This window comes from Rattus norvegicus, chromosome 16 (genome assembly GCF_021556685.1).
Source record: "Rattus norvegicus strain SHRSP/BbbUtx chromosome 16, alternate assembly SHRSP_T2T, whole genome shotgun sequence".
In the NCBI taxonomy this organism is placed as follows: Eukaryota; Metazoa; Chordata; class Mammalia; order Rodentia; family Muridae; genus Rattus; species Rattus norvegicus.
The window spans coordinates 87,181,758-87,198,481 of record NC_141549.1 but is presented as its reverse complement, the minus strand read 5'-3'; the positions used below and the strand labels follow the sequence as shown (position 1 = coordinate 87,198,481).

Here is a 16,724-nt window from a genome sequence, read left to right as displayed (position 1 = left end):
CATGTGTCATCTACCTATTATCTATTTCTTCTATCTATAATAGTCCATATATTGCTCTTTTATCATTCATCTGTCTGTCTGCCATCCATTTACCATCTATCTATCTGTCTACTTATCCATTTATCCATCTATCTATATATTTATCTACCTATCTATCCATTCATCTAGCTACATATCTATCTCTGTATCTATCATCTATCCATAAATCTGTCTGTCTATCTATCTATTTATATATCTATCATCTATTATCTTTATATCTATCTATACATCTCTGTATCTATATATCTGTGTATCTATCATCTATTTATCTATCATTCATCCATCTATCTGTACATCTATCTATCATCCATCAATTTTCTTTTATCAGTCCATCTTCCATCTATTACCTATCTATCATCTATTATCTATTTATGCATCTATTTATCTATCATCTAACTATTATGTATCTATATATCTACTATCTATGTATCTATGCATCTATCAATCATCTATGTATCTATGTATCTTTGTATCTATCTATATATCTATGTAAGTATGTATATATCTATCTATTTATGTATCTATGTATCTATCTATTATTTATCTCTCTCTATCTATGTATCTATATATCCATGTATCCATGATCCATGTATCTATGTATCTATCTATCTCTCTATCTATATACTATATATCTATGTATCTATATGTATCTATGTATCCATGCATCCATGTATGTATGTACATATGTATCTATCTATCTATCTATCTATCTATCTATCTATCTATTTATCTATCTATCTTTCAGTCTATCTTTCTACCTACCTGCCTGTCTTCAACCCCCATCTCCTTTCACATCCCTTTCTGGTATCTTCGTGCATGTGTAGGATGCACACAGTGCTTGTCCCCTCAGTTGCCCTGCTTTACACTTTACAATTTTATACTTCCTCTCATACGCAGGCAGTGTCTACAGAGAGAAGATGGCCTCATACATTTACAGCCACCTCTATTGTGAGCTCATTCCCTTAAGTAATTCTGCACAGGGAAGTTTTCCTGTTACCCTTCCTAGTCATTTTGAGTTCTAGATTCTTGTTTTTAATTATGTTTTATTAAGTTATTTATTTACTTTGCATCCCGATCACAGCTTCCCCTCCCTCTCTCCTCCCAGTACACACCACATCCACCACACTTTCCTTCTCCTTGGAAAAGGGGAGGTCTCTCATGGATATCAACCAGCCTTGGCTATCAAGCTGTAGCAAGATTAGGTGCATCTTCTTCTAATGAGGCTAAACAAGCTCCAGATTCTTATAGCTGCCATTTCTCTGGCTCTGACTTAAACCTTAACAGTTTATTTTAAATTTGGCATGATTGATACAAACATGAAGCTTTTACCAAAAGATACCTCCTTGATAATGATCCCCTGTCGATAGACCAGATCCACCACCCTGAGGACACTGACACCAGATACAAAGCTTCCTAACTGATTCCTCTCAAACCAACCCCTTCCCTGCCCAGCCCAGTCTATCCTCTCTGCCTGCTCATCCCCTGCCCAGCCTTAACCTGACTTCTGTCTGCACCTAAACTTCCACCTTGTCTTAGCCAGGGTTTCTACTCCTGCACAAAACATCATGACCAAGAAGCAAGTTGGGGAGGAAAGGGTTTATTCAGCTTACACTTCCACATTGCTGTTCATCACCAAAGGAAGTCAGGACTGGAACTCACACAGGGCAGGAACTTGGAAGCAGGAGCTGGTGCAGAGGCCATGGAGGGATGTCACTTACTGTATTGCTTCCCCTGCCTTGTTCAAGCTTGCTTTTTTTATAGAACCCAGGGCTACCAGCCCAGGGAAGACACCACCACAATGGGCTGGGCTCTCTCCCTTGATCACTAATTGAGAAACTGCCTTACAGCTGGGTCTCATGGAGGCATCTCCTCAAGGGAGGCTCCTTTCTCAAGTTGACACATAGAACCAGACAGTACACTCTTCCTTCAGTCACTTTATCACATGAACCCCTGACTGATGCCCCTCTTCTGCTTCTAGTCCCCCAGGGGTTCTCTCCTCCTGCTGAACAGGAGTCCTAGCTCCCCCTCGTACCTCGGCAATCTTTGTTTTGCTCATCTGTGTATCTCTTGTACACCATGTGTGAGTAATCTTGTGTTACTTCATACATGTTGCTGCAAGTTCCTGGGGCGTGGGCATTATTTGTAAACTAGGTCCATTCTTACTTAGCTGTTGGCTTTCCTAAGGGCCTCGCCCCTCCACAGTGTTCCCTCCTGGTGCCTACCTGCTTCCTCCATGCTTAGTCATATCAGAGGCTCTGCTTGCACACTGTGCTGTTGCCGCTCTCCTCTTGTCTCTGCCTTGGGTACCTAACATGTCCCTGATGAGTTTCCTGAAGGACCTTTGTCCTGTCATGTCCTCAGCCTTTTGGTATGCCTGCAACATTCAATAGTCGGTGCCTTGGTGTTTGTAAAGCAAAGGGAATCAATCAGCAACCTTAAAATTAAATGCTACTGGCAAGCAGGGATAATACATTAGTATACATTAAGCATCTTTCATGCAAATGTGACTTGCAATGTCTTTTCGGCACCTGCTAGCTTCCTGTGTTCATAGCATGCTGATGACCGTCTCCCCTCACAAGGAAGGGTTCAGATAAGGTGAGTCCCGTGTCTGCAGTGTGATGATATTCTGGTACTAGAATAACTGTCTGCTTTCCTGAAACATCATGTGCTCCTGAATAACTTTGTAAACACCTGGGGACACACCGTCCAGGTGATTTCCACTATGACAGAGATCAGGTATCGATGAGGTAACCTTTTACCACCAGCATTTGACTCCAAGCCAAGCCATAATACCACATATTTATCCTAACAGGTACGTGAGCCAAGGCATGCGGGAAGATGTGTCCACAGCAGAGCGTTCTCTGAACAAGGAGAGACTTGCAGATCTGAAACATGCTCTGAATGTAATTGGCTTCAGCGCCTTGGTGAGTCCCCTTATCAGGGCTTGACATAGAAAACCAGCCTCCACCAGTCTAGACAGTCATTTGTCCCAAACCACTTCCTGAACCTCAGAGTAGCCCATGGGTTGTTGCCAGCTCTGACAATGTTTCAACAGAGAACAGTTTCCATATGGCCTCCTGGTGATGACTGTCCAGTGTGGGCAGGAGACAAATGAACAGAATAAAAGGGTGTAGATATGGAGAAGGCAGAGAGTCTAGATATGTAACAAGGCATTGATGTTATCTCTCTCTCTCTCTCTCTCTCTTTTTTTTTTGCTTATTTATTTCTTCTTGGTTTCCTTTTTTCTTTCTTTTTTGTTTCTTTTTTGTTTCATTCTTTCTCTCTTAGTTTCTTTTTTCTTTCTTTCTTTCTTGTTTTCCTTTTTTCTTTCTTTCTTTCTATTTCTTTCTTTGTTTCTTTAATATGCACGGGTATTGTGCTTGCACCAGTGCCTGTGGATGACAGAAGAGGGTATAGGGTTCCTTGGAACTAGAGTTACACACGGTTTATAAGCTACCTCGTGGATACTGGGATTCAAACACAGGTCCTCTCCAAGAGCACCCACACTCCAAAACACTGAACCAGCTTTTCAGACCCACCATTTTCAATAGAAATAGAAAAATCTTCCTTTCGCATATATATCTAGAACAGACAAAATAATTATGTTGTCCAAACCACGAGGCAACTGGCCAGTCTGGAAAAACTGTACTGTTAAAATGATCACCCTCCAAACTATTACTTTACGTAAGTATCTTGTTTAACAGGCTAGAGAGTGTATGGGAAGTTCTAGCCCACTGCTGTGCCAGAGCAATTTCTAAGATACCAGAGAGGCCTATGGTTAATCTAGGCTGTCTAGGATTGTTAACCTTCTCTGGATGTTGTGCACTTAACATGTGACAAAGAAGGCTAAGAAAGTAACCTTTTATATCTTAAAATATTAATTCAAATTTAAATAGCCACATGGTTAGAGGTTACTGCTCTGCACAGATCTGGTCCTGAGAATTAGACATGAGTGGTTAAGTCCCCGAGGATGTTCTTAGATGTCATTTCTGTTTTCCTGATGTGTTATCTTCACTCCCTCAATATGGAACTATTTTAGATTATGGCCAAGTCCTCAGGAACAATTAGCAAGAGGTCACTGGTGATCCTGGCATGCCCACAGCTCTTGATAGCAGATGTAATCTGAAGTACAAGGTCCTTTTCTTTTCTTAGAAGGGTGTGTGTCACAATTGCCTGCTGTCTTGGGCAACAGGAGCATGAGGGGCTAGAGGAAGTACATAGGACAAACAAAACGGTTCACCCTAAGTGGATTCTCTGAGACACTTTGTTCAGCGGGGCCCCACACCTTTTAAAGCATGGGTTCCACTGTAAGAATCAGTCTGACGATGTCTTGTTCTTTTGGACCTGATTTTTCAATTTCTATATGTCTGTCTTTTTCTGGCCCAGACCACCGGCATGCTCTGTATAAGCTTCTGTGATGTCTCTTTTCTTATCCTCATGCCCTAACCTGGAGTTTCTAGATCCTGTAGGGAACAGGAAGGCAGACAGGAGCAGGATATTATTTTACCAAAATATCATTCACTTGGAAACATCTTTGAAGTTCCACAATTGATCCTCAAAGGCAGGACAAGCAAAAACACGCCTGCTGACTGGCATAGCCGATCAAGACAGCAGTGCATTTACACAAATGGCCAATGTCCATCCCTTCATCACAAGCCTTTAAAGCCATGGGAGGAACAAAAATTATTCCACTTTGGAGTGGTGGCCTTAGTCCATGACAATTCAAAGAACAGTATTTCAAGATCTTCAGAGCAAAATCTGCAAGGGCTTGTGGTTCTTAGATCAAAACCTTCCAGGGCTCATGGTTCCTTGAGACTGCTCCGCAGAGGACCCTCCATCTCTGCACCCTGTCCATAGCAGCAGGCAAGCTGACAAGGCAGGAAAACACCACTGCACCCCTGCAGACAGAGGCGGGGCCCCAGGTCTCCTTCCACAGCAAGTTTTCCTCTGATTCAGTTTCACCGAGCGTGGGTTGTACTTAACTTTCAAAGCTGTCTCCCTCACTGAATCATAAAACCCCCCGAGGGCAGCACAGGACCTCCTTGCCTGTGCAGAGGTGACCACCTTGCAGATTCCAGTGGGGAGTGCTGCCATCTGCTATTACAGGCCGTTATACCTAGGAATTACTTGAGCTCAGGGACTCCAGGTGCTCACTTTAAAGATGACAAAGTGACAGTTCCCATCTTCAGGTCCTACTCCGCCCTCAGTTCCAGGCATCTAGACCACTCCCCCTTCCTGTTCTCTGCACCCATGTGCAAGAACAGCTTGGGACAGCAGGGTGTTTACTGTCAGAGCTCGGACTACAATCACTAATAATTTTTTGGAATAATGACTTTTCAGAACACACTGATTCATACATATCAGAGCAGCAATTTAGGGCAACTCGCATGGACGGAGTTGAGATGTGATTCTGAGCAGTTTTGCCAACCTCCCACTGTGGGTCTGAAGAGTGGCAAACCCACCCCCAAGACTGCTCCTGGCTGCTTGGAGCTGCCACCTCTGAATTATTTTGTCCGTTCTCCTTAAACACTTAGGAGGTGGAGAACCTGTTCGCTATCCTGTCGGCGATCTTACACATCGGAGACATCCAGTTCACCGCGCTGACGGAAGCTGACTCGGCCTTTGTCTCTGACCTCCAGCTTCTGGAACAAGGTCAGTGGAGCACCACCCTGATGGGAAACGTCGCAGGGCTGCAGTTTCACAGGGCTGCCACTAGATGGAGACACAGCACAAAGTCAGGCCAGCTGCAACAAACACTGGCTGGGTGTGAGGTCCTGGGGGGAGGGGAGAACCTCTTTCTTTTCTCCAAAGAGGGTTGTCTGACAAATGTGCTCTCCTGGTCCTGTTCTGCACAGCACACTGACAGCACAGGGGTGTCAGCATATACTTCAGCTCATGAGACATGATCTGAATATTCTGTGCCCCTCCCCTCCCCACAGTATTTGGAGAGGAGTCATTGGCTAAACATTATATTCATTATATTTAAATATACCGCGTTCAAAAGCTCTCTCTTCTTCGATATTGCCTTCATAGTCACACCTAGCTTTTAAAAATATCCTCAAACCACCTCATGTTTTCAATAAATAGCCTATTTTCACCTGTTTCAAAGTTATTTTAATTTGGGGGAAAAAAAAGAAAACAAAAAACAAGCCTGCACTATCTCTGAAAGGGGTTAAGGGGGAAATGTGTCCTTACTGAATCCAGACAGACAGGAGATCCCACCAGCGTCTGGAGTACTAAGGCGTTTCTCTAGACGAGTTTAACACAGAGAGCAGAAGTTGCCTTCTCCTTTTTGATGCGTCCACATGACGTGTGTACACAAATGAACACACAGGGCAGCGTTCCTCGCGTCGAAACCCACAGTGCTTTCACATTTACGGCCTGTTTTACTTTCAGTGGCAGACATGTTGCAAGTGTCGACAGATGAGCTGGCATCCGCCCTAACAACTGATATTCAGTATTTTAAAGGTAAATCCTTGTGCAATCTGACTTTTACCTTTGTACAGTCCCTGGGCTTCTTTCAAGTGGGGAAATTAAACGCAGCCTTGCCTGTCTCCACACGGGGAAACTGTTTGCATGGATTGACCGCCAGAGGAAGGCACTGGGCCTGTTTGGTCCCTGCGACTGTATGGGAACTCTGCCACGCTCCCTGGGGAGCGTTCTGAGTAACCAGCCCCCTTCCCAATCAACCTGTCAGTTCAGAAAAACAAAGCCATCAATCTAAGACGATGTATTCTCATAAAACATGGACCTTTGTAGGGGTGAGGCAGCCTTCTCTCTGCCTTTCCTGCTCAGAATGGGGGCTGTCCTTTATTTGGTGTTTATGAGGGGGTGGCATGGAGCCCAGTGCTCCGAATGTTGTCATTTTTGATCTCAAGAATAGTCAGGAGGTGGGCGTAACTGTTACTCTCCTCAGGGTGGAAAGTCGTCAGCTAAAAGGGGTTAATCACCATAGATGCCAAGCCACTGGTAAAGAGGCTGTCTACCTTCACAGGGCAGCTTCCAGCTCGCTCTGTACACCTACTCCCTGCGCCACTGGTGCATGGCCATGGTCAGTACACCGGAGACTGGCTCTCCTGTGTGTGCTTTAGTTATTCACTGAAAATTCGGGATCGATGCCCTTCTTCAACCTTCCTCTTCATAGATGTGAGGGCTAGCCACCCCCCAGCATTCTGCACTGAACTTACCAACTGCCTCATGGTTCTGGCTTACAGGGATTTGGGTGCTTGGCTAATGACCCTGATTGCTTAGAACCCCCCTTCCACACTAGTCAACATACTGAGTCTTCCCATGATCCACCCAGCTGTCCACCAGGTTCTGCTGGCTCCCCTTACTCCTCTCCCTTCTCAACCAAGTAGGTCGGATCTCTCTGGTCCCTCAAAGGGCTTCCTTCCTCACTGCCCTGTGTTTCCTGTCCAGCATCACAACAGCAACCTCTCTTGGCGTTTTCATCTGTACTTCGCTCATTTTCCCCTCTTTCCGTGGGAATGAAATGGAGATGTGCTTCTCACCTGTGGGCAGCAGTCTTTCAAAGACATCAATTTTCTTAGAGAAAGCTCCTCCCCGTAGAACAGACTTCCAGGCCCCCTTTCACGGCCATTCTTAGTTAGCCAACGTCCTGATCCACACCTCTGCTCCCAGCTACATCAAGCACCTGATGTTCTCAAGCTGCAGGATCCTCTGTTGTGTCTTTTGAAGACGTGTTGTCTTAGTCAGGGTTCTATTGCAGTAACAAAATACCGTGACAAAAGCAAGTTGGGGTGGAAATGGTTTATTCAGCTTATACTTCCAGATCACAACCCATCATTGAAGGCAGTCAGGACAGGAACTCAAATGGGTCAGGAACCTGGAGCAGGAGCTGATGCAGAGGCCTGGAGGGTGCTGCTTACTGGTTTGCTCTCATGGCTTGCTCAGCCTGCTTTCTTAGCCAACCCAGGCTCACAACCCCAGGAATAGCACCACCAACCATGGGCAGGCCCCTCCCCCATTGATCAGTAATAGACAAAATGCCTTACAGCAGCTGGACCTCATGGAGGCATTTCCTCAACTGAGGCTTCTTTTCTCCGATGACTCTAGCTTGTGTCAAGTTGATACGCAAAACCAATAAGTACACATGTTAAATCTGCTGGTCACTTACCGTCCGGTTCCCTCAGCTCATGCCACCCTCCCTCCTCTCACCATGTTGCCCATTCTTCAGAGCTCCTCAGCCACTTGAACCTGGAACTTTGGTGGTAGCATCTCCTGGAAGGCTGCATTTGCCCCTGCCTTCATGAGTTGTACCACAGCACGGTCTTGACCTTGCTCTTTCAAGGTAGTGAAGTTCTATCTTGTCTCAGTGGTGGCTCCTCTCTCTTTCCTATCTCTCCAGCCATCTGGGGGACTCTCCTATCCCTGCCACTTGCTCAAGCCTGAGACTTAGGGACACACGCTGCTGGCCAAGGCCGCGGATGAGGATTCGTGACCCAGCATTCATACACTGTCTCCTCCAGCAGTACAGCAGTGGATCCACCTGTGCCCCAGGCCGCTCTAACTCTCCATCCTGGATCCCTTCACTGACCTTTCATTCTGGAGTTTCTCTTCTCTCAGGATCCCTGTCACTGCATTTGAGAATGATGGGGGCTTCCTCCTGAAGTGACCACTCTCACCCCCTAGACCCATGGGCGCACTCTGATTGATTTGGCCATTTCTTTCCAGACAGGCAAGTGTTCAAATGCCCTGGGCCAGTTCAGTGCCCAGCCAGTGAGCTGTCATCAGAAAGCTCACTCACAGGACCCTGAGGTAGCTCTTTAACTGAGAGGAAAAGGCTCAGTTGTGGAGAGGCACAGTGGTGTGCACAGAAGTCCTAGTAAGAAGTCAAGGCACCGCCTTTCAGCACCATTTTAAACAGTTTTGGATGTGTGTGGATGTGAGAGCGAATAGGACATAGACAGTTGTGTTGGCTTCTAATGAGGGGGCTGTTGTCCTCACGCCTCCTCTTCCTTTCGCTGTTCCAGGAGATGTGATAATACGTCGACACACCACCCAGATCGCTGCATTTTACCGAGACCTCCTGGCCAAGTCGCTGTACAGCCGATTGTTTGGTTTTCTGATAAACACTGTGAATTGCTGCCTCCAGAGTCAAGATGAATATAAAAGGTAGGAACGGCAGATGCTTGCACCTATGTTACCGTACCACACATAACTCAGGGCGTCTGGACAGTGTGCCCTCGGTAATCCTGTCACACACCACCCAGTCGCTGTTGCAATGTCACCCGTTCAGTCACACACAACTCAGGACTACAGGTGCTGGCCCCTGGGTTATCCAGCTGCATGCAATTCCGGTGCTGTGGATGGTAGTCCAAGTGTTACTCTGCTACACACACCAAAGCCTCACCCTGGAGAGATGCTTTACATTGTAGCATTGCCCGGGGTTAGGCTTCATTCATACTTCATTTTAGCAAGTTAACCTCACTGGAAGGCATTAGTAATTATGCTTTAGAAATATAAGCCCCACCCCGCCTTCCCACCCACCAGCATTGATGGATGAATCAAACTGCCTCTCATGCATAGATATGCAAATGTGTTCTCTCTGGAATGAAGGTATAGATGTGGCCTTTTGTGCATGAGAAGAATAGAAATTTCATGACTCTAGGAACAAGACAGTCTAAGAATATCTAAAGCTCAGGGGTTGGTGAAAGCCCACGTGCCTCTTTCAGAACCGGTTTGATGATGTGCATAATTTCCGCCTTGAGATTCCTTACCTACTTCATGGGTTATTTGACAACGGGTCTCCGTGGTAATCCTCTTGGCTCATACCCTTAATCATCTCTAAGCAGTAGCTTTTCAGGACTATTTGATCATCTAAAAGTTATAGATTCCCATGGCGTTTTGTCAATGAGAACCGCCGATATTATTCCTGTTACTGGTAATGACCTTGAACAGACATCTGAAAGGAAGATCACGCTCAGAAGTCTTTGCAGGCATGCTTGACTTCCAATGAAACTTTGAGCATTTTTCTGTTGTCCTAGAATTCTTTACTGAATCCATGGATTAAGCCATTTCTTGGAAAATCTTAAAGTGAACATCAATCAATGGGGAAGTTCTGAGATGAGTATAGGAATTTCAGGCTTTGAACTAAGGGATATTAAAGTTCTTTAAATGTACTGTGCAAAAATCTCTGTACTCAACAGTGCATGTGTTCAACACCTCCTGGGAAGTTTAGGGTGGCTCATGTGCTTTAGCAGAAACACACTCACTCTCTCTCTCTCTCTCTCTCCTTTTCTGGTGTGATGAGGTCTTTATGGGCCCTAGCTCTTGCTTCTCTGGTGTGATGAGGGCTTCAGCTTCTCTCTCTCTCTCTCTCTCTCTCTCTCTCTCTCTCTCTCTCTCTCTCTCTCTCTCCCTCCCCCCTCCCCCCTCTCCCCCTCCCCCCTCCCCCCCTCTCCCCCTCCCCCCTCCCCCCTCTCCCCCCTCCCCCTCTCCCCTTCCCTCTGCTCCCCATCTCTGGTGTGATGAGGGCTTCAGCTTCTCTCTCTTTCTCTCTCTCCCCCTCCCCCCTCTCCCCCTCTCCCCCTCTCCCCCTCTCCCCCTCTCCCCCTCTCCCCCTCTCCCCCTCTCCCCCTCTCCCCTTCCCTCTGCTCCCCATCTCTGGTGTGATGAGGGCTTCAGCTTCTCTCTCTCTCCCCCTCCCCCTCCCCCCTCTCCCCCTCTCCCCCTCTCCCCCTCTCCCCTTCTCCTCCTCTCCCCTCTCCCCCTCTCCCCTTCCCTCTACTCCCCATCTCTGGTGTGATGAGGGCTTCAGCTTCTCTCTCTCTCTCTCTCTCTCTCTCTCTCTCTCTCTCTCTCCCCCTCTCCCCCTCTCCCCCTCTCCCCCTCTCCCCCTCTCCCCTTCCCTCTGCTCCCCATCTCTGGTGTGATGAGGGCCTCAGCCTGGCTCACACTCCATCTCTCTGCCTCTCTCTCTCTTTGTCCCTCTCTGTCTCTCTGTCTCTGTCTCTGTCTCTTTCTTTCTCTCTCTCCCTCTCTCCCCCTCTGTCCCTCTGCCTGCCTCCCCCCACCACCACGTCTCTGGTGTGATGAGGGCCTCAGCCTGGCGCTCTCTCTCTCTCTCTCTCTCTCTCTCTCTCTCTCTCTGTCTCTTTGTCTCTCTATGTGTCTCTCTGTTTCTCTGTCTCTCTCTCCCTCTCTCTCCCTCTCTCTCTCTCTCTCTCTCCCTCTCTTCCTCTGCCACAGTGTAATGAGGGCCTCAGTCTGGTGTTCATTCTCTCTCTCTCTCTCTCTCTCTCTCTCTCTCTCTCTCTCTCTCTCTCTCGTGATCAGGGCCCCCGTCTCCTGCATCTCTGGTTACTAGTTGATCTATGGCCCTCCATCTTCCCAGCCCTTACCCTCGCTGTGGTGCAATACCTAAGAGAAGGAGCTTAAGTTACGAAGGGTTTACTTTTGTTTCTGGGTCGGAAGAGCTACAGCCTGACATGCTGAGGGTGGGAGCAGCTTAGCCCAGCAAGTCAGTGAGCCACAAAGCAGAGGAAGAGGAATACCAGGGTCAAGCTGGTTTTCTCCCTTTTACTTTTAATTTGGACCAGGATGCTAGTCTCACCAACTTCCCACCAAAGATGTGCCGCGGTAATGTCCCTATGCGGTTCTTACCACAGTCAAGTTGACAATAGAGAGGAGATGTCAGCTTGTAACTGACAATTATTCACAGCTGATGCCTGTGGGCCAATCTTACCAAATTAACCTTGTAGAAAAATAGTAGCGACCTTGCTCACATGGATCTTGATCAATTAATGTTTAATTACTGCATACACCTGGAGACTTCTAGAAAATTTCCACTTGACATTTGAATCCTGCAGAGTTCTTGAGTTTTTATGATTGGAAATACTTGGATATGTTAAAGAGAGGAGCGTGGCTTCCATTGCAGTGGCCGTCTTGCCTGATGTATCAGAATAGAAAGATGGGAGGAAGGCAGCTTTGGCCTTTGAATTTCCTTGTAAGGGACTATCTGAGGAAAGTATTCATGGAGGATGGGAAAAGAATCATGATTTATAAGTATGTGCTCCACCTCTAAGAGACATCAGCATCTCCTTGGAATCATTAATTTTTTTCCCAAGAGCCACCGAAGTTGGGTTTAAATCCTCTAGCAATGCAAGGGAAACTTGTATCTGTAGTATTTCAAACTCTTAGAAATTCTTGGAACATTCGTATGCTAAAGGTCTGCTTCTTAATTAGAAATGTTGGGGGGTGTTTTCATAACCTTACAAATACCTTTCGGTATTTACCAGTTCCCATTTATTCTAAAGTATTATAGTTGTGCGGAAGATGATAACTTTGCAGCTCTGAGAACCGAGAGGGTAAAGTTAGCAAGCACACTGAAAGGCTGGGATGTTGCCACACTCTGTTTGGTTGTGAACATTTCAAGCGGGAGTAGATGCTGGCCATCGGTACATTGAGGGACCATGGAAGGAGCAAGCAAAGTCGAGGCGGATCTGATATCTTCTCTGGGAACCAACCCCTCATTTCAGAAAGTAAAATGGGTCTAGTATGAAAACACAGTTGTGCGTTCCCTTCTTAATTCTGTGAAGACTTATTTCTATGAGGAAGCCTCGTGGTGTCAGGCAGGGGACGGTTCACGATGAGTTAATTAAGAGAAACAGAATGTCCCCATGTTTTCCTGGACAAGCCAGTCTGGAAGATTAATGTGAGCTCTTCCTGGACTCCTGTCTGCTGTGACCTTGACATCTGTGTGGCTTCCTCAGGACACTTAGGCTGTGGTTGAGGCAGGTTGGACACGAAGCACACTGGAGTTGTTTATTAGGCTTACTCCAAGGTGACCCGATGCACCGAGAAAGAGAAAGCCAATAACAGAAGCAATAAGAACAGAGGAACATCTAACAACCACGCTTTGTGTGTCCTTAGATCTTTATTATTCTCAAAGTGTGTGCCCACATGTGACTTTGGGGGTAAAAAAATCCTGTTAAACAGCTAAAAGCTAAAATAACTTATTATATTGTTAAAGGGACAATAACTGAGGTGAAACAAGAGCCTCCCTTCAGTCCTCCCTCCAAGTCTTTCTCTTAAACACACACACACACACACACACACACACACACACACACACACACACAGAGTTTTAAACCAGTTTTCAGATGTTAATCCTTTCAGGTGACATAGCTTTTTCTAAGCTATAATTTCTTGGCCGGGAGAGGAGTAGATGATGATGTCACTATTGAAAGCTAGCGGACCCACAGCAGTGTGAGCACAGACTGCTTTCGAGACTACCCCTTGTTCCCCCAGGCTCCTATAAGAGAGTCAGACCCTACCTGTGGACCCCTGCTTCATCTTCTGTCACCCTCACCTCTGGTTCACTGCTGATGGCACCCTGCTTCTAGAGATACTGTTGTCTTTCTTGGCTTGAGATCGGCCATGCAGTAAGGCAAAAGGAGTCAGAATAGCAAGTTATGTGTTAGAGCTCACAGAGTCTGGCTTATCCACCGGGTCCCTGGCTCCTGACACAAGCGGGGCCCACACTGTCCTGAGAGAGCAGCAGTGGCTAGCACCTGATCTCACAGAGCCTGGTAAAGAACAGCTGTGGGCAGTTACAGCCTGTTTCTTAGCCAAATTCTGTTCCTATCAAATACCAGAATATCAGACTATTTATTTGTTCACCGACATCCCCTCCCAGTATCCAGTGGGAGAGAGCAGTGCTGCAGCACTGGAGAGACAGGTGTGTGGTGGACTGTCTGTTAGTGGAAGGCGGCTGGGGACTCCATAACACCCTCAGAAGATACACAGAGTATCACATACAGTCCTTAGATCCAGAGGATAAAGTTCCAGCTGATACAGATGACATAGACCTGGAGCTCCTATTTAGAGCTTTATTTTTCTGTTTTGAAAGCATTCAGACAAACCCGGATGACCACTGGAGGTATAGAAAATACCCTCACGGTTCATTTGTATCTCAGCTACTTTTCTATAGCTCTGATGGACACTGTCACCAGGACAACTTATAAAAGAAATAGTTTATCCTGATTTACAGTTCCAGAGGGTGAACCCACAGCCAGTATGGTAGGCATCAGGCAGGCAGCATGGAGCCATAGATGAGAGCTCAGCTTTTGAGACACAATCAGGAATCAGAGAGAGCCAACTGGGAGTGATATCATTCTTTGAAGCCTCGAAGTTCAACCCAGTGGCTCGCCTTCTCCAACAAGGCCACACCTCCTAATACTTCCCAAACAGTTATACCAACTGGAGACCAAGTATTCAAACATACGAGACTACGGGCCTACAATTTGATCTTAGGGAGGCAATTCCCTCCTCAACTGAGCCAAGGTGACAAGGTGTCAAGGTGGCATAAAGCTGAGACCCTGAGTAGGGCGTCCCACAGCACTGGTGCCTATTTGTGGTGTATGCTCCACGGTGCTTCTCTGTCCCCTGGGAATGGTGAGAAGGGAGGAGAGAGAGGAAGGGCTCAAGGCTTGCTGTGTCAAATGACCAGGGCTTTATCCAGGAGGCCTGAGGTCCCCACCCGGTCTTCTCACTTCTCTCATGTGCTGAGGTTGGTTGCTGGATAGAGAAGAAGCCTGGTGGATGGACATTTGTGGCATTTCTCAAGCTATGCAGTCTCCACTCTACTGCCCACTTATACGTGTTTGAAGATATGTCCGCTTGACCACGTTCTATTGTAGAGAGACACCGTGGCCAAGGCAACTTATAAGAGAAGGCATCTAAGTGGGAGGTTGCTAGTAGTTTCAGAAGGTGAGTCTGTGATCACCACAGCGAGGGAGCTTGGTGATGTACAGGCATGGCAGTGGAGCGGTGGCTGAGAGTTTATATCAGAGAGAGGGAAGAGGGAGAGAGAAGAGAGGGGGAGGGAGAAAGGGGAGAGGGAGACGGAGGGAGAGAAAGAGAGCCTGGCATGGACTTTTAAAACCTGAAAACCCACCTCCAACAATACATTGCCAACAAGGCCATACCTACTCCAACAAGGGTACACTTCCTGATATTTCCTGAACAATTCCACTGAGAACCACTCTTGAGCCTTTGGGGCTCTCCTCATTCAAACTACCACTCCACATGATGACTCAATTAATCATTCCATCTCTCAATCTCATTTCGCTATAGTTTGTGTTTTATACTTGTTATAGTCCAGGAAAGGACACGCTGTCTAACCTTGGTTAGTGAATACAAAGTCAGGAAACCGTAATTTGTAGAGAGCTGATGTGTCTAAGAATGAGGCGGGAATCGTTACTTTACAGTGAACTCTGACCTCTCCCCTTATACTACCTTATAGAGTTGACAATGAAGATTTAAACTCTGAGAGTCCCGACCTATAAAGTTGCCCTTGGGAAAGAGTGAGGCAGGTGGAAGATTGCAGGAGAGTGCAAAAGTAAAAATCTAGACATAAGTACGGGTTTTAAAAAGACAGTCTATACATTCTTTGTTAATCCTTTTGAAAGCACTTAATTCTTAATAAATGGATTTATGTTATTAATTTTTAAATGCCTCATAAAAATAATAAAACACTGGCTGTGCGTTTGCTGGGAGATGGAGGTAGTCTTCTCAGCATTTCTTTCTCCATTTAATGAGAAATATCGTTACTAAAATTAATAGCTTTTGGTATGCCTCCCTTCTCAACTGCCATCTTCTATCCTTTGGTAGGAAAGTCTGAATGGTCCAAACAAGGCACAAAGTAATGTGGAAGGCAGGTGTTCACCTGCAGCCACAAGTTAGCCTGACTAACACTCGGCGTCCATTTTGAATGAGACTGAAGGGACAGACACCTAGAGCTAAAAGCATGGGTCCTTTTCGTTTCCTAATGCAGACCTGGCTCAGTCCTTCCCAGCATTCCTTGGGCTCTCCAGCTGTCCTCTTTTTCACGACATCTGCATAAGATAAACACATTGAAAAGAAACACAGAAGCGCAAGGCTGGAGTGTGTTTTCTGCTCCCCGTTTTTAAACTCCCTGTTGGCTTTGAGACTTAACCACTAAGAGTCTCACTGCTTTGGCTTGCTGAACAATTCCCATGGATGCGGAACCTCACCTGCAAACGACTGCTAAGTCTCTGTCCACACTTCTCTCCGTTGCCAGCTGCAACCTTGTGTGCAGCTTCGGAACGCGTTCAGGACTGCCCTGGACTGGGCTTTCATGGCAGAGCTGCAGTCAGGGCATGAGTCTGCATTTCTCTGACTGAGCAGCAACCCCTCCAGCAAGTGTGCGGGGACAGCTGCACACTGCAGCCTGGAGATCGTCGCAGATGTACGGCATGTTTTAGTCTTATTTCAGACTCACCGTAGATGGTCCCCTCTTATTACGAGGGCATTTTACATTTTCCCTAAAACTGAGATTTTCCCAGCACATCGTAAGTCTGATTGTGTATTAAGGGACTGGAACGATTTCATATTCAATTCAAGTACTCAAGAATCCCTGCTTTATCTATTCATGCTATCACCCCGGCCTTCAATCTGACTGAAATCACATCAACGACACATTTTAACCAGTTAGTTCCTTTTAGTGGTTTCCAGGTTTCCCCCTTTTCTTGGTGATCTTTATCCTTCTATATTAAGTTTGATTTTCATGAGACGTTCTTTTAGGATCCCGCCCAGAGGGCATCCACAGATGACTGTGCGGGAGCCTGTCCCTCCTAGGCAAGCTTCTGCACTGCAGCATTTTACTCTTTCACAGAGTCAGCGATGCCTGCTGCTTCCTC

At 46.4% G+C, this 16,724-nt stretch overlaps 1 protein-coding gene across 4 annotated transcripts in view; it reads left to right on the top strand.

Annotated features, from left to right (window-relative positions):
- The window catches only part of Myo16 (myosin XVI), a 479,886-nt gene that overhangs the window by 266,353 nt on the left and 196,809 nt on the right, over nucleotides 1-16,724 (top strand). For all 4 annotated transcript variants that reach the window (XM_087587464.1, XM_087587462.1, NM_138893.2 and 1 more), the window contains 4 exons: nucleotides 2,852-2,963; nucleotides 5,574-5,691; nucleotides 6,436-6,507; nucleotides 9,033-9,174. In XM_087587464.1, coding sequence (XP_087443590.1) covers nucleotides 2,852-2,963; nucleotides 5,574-5,691; nucleotides 6,436-6,507; nucleotides 9,033-9,174 — 444 coding nt within the window. The remainder of the gene's footprint in view (nucleotides 1-2,851; nucleotides 2,964-5,573; nucleotides 5,692-6,435; nucleotides 6,508-9,032; nucleotides 9,175-16,724) is intronic.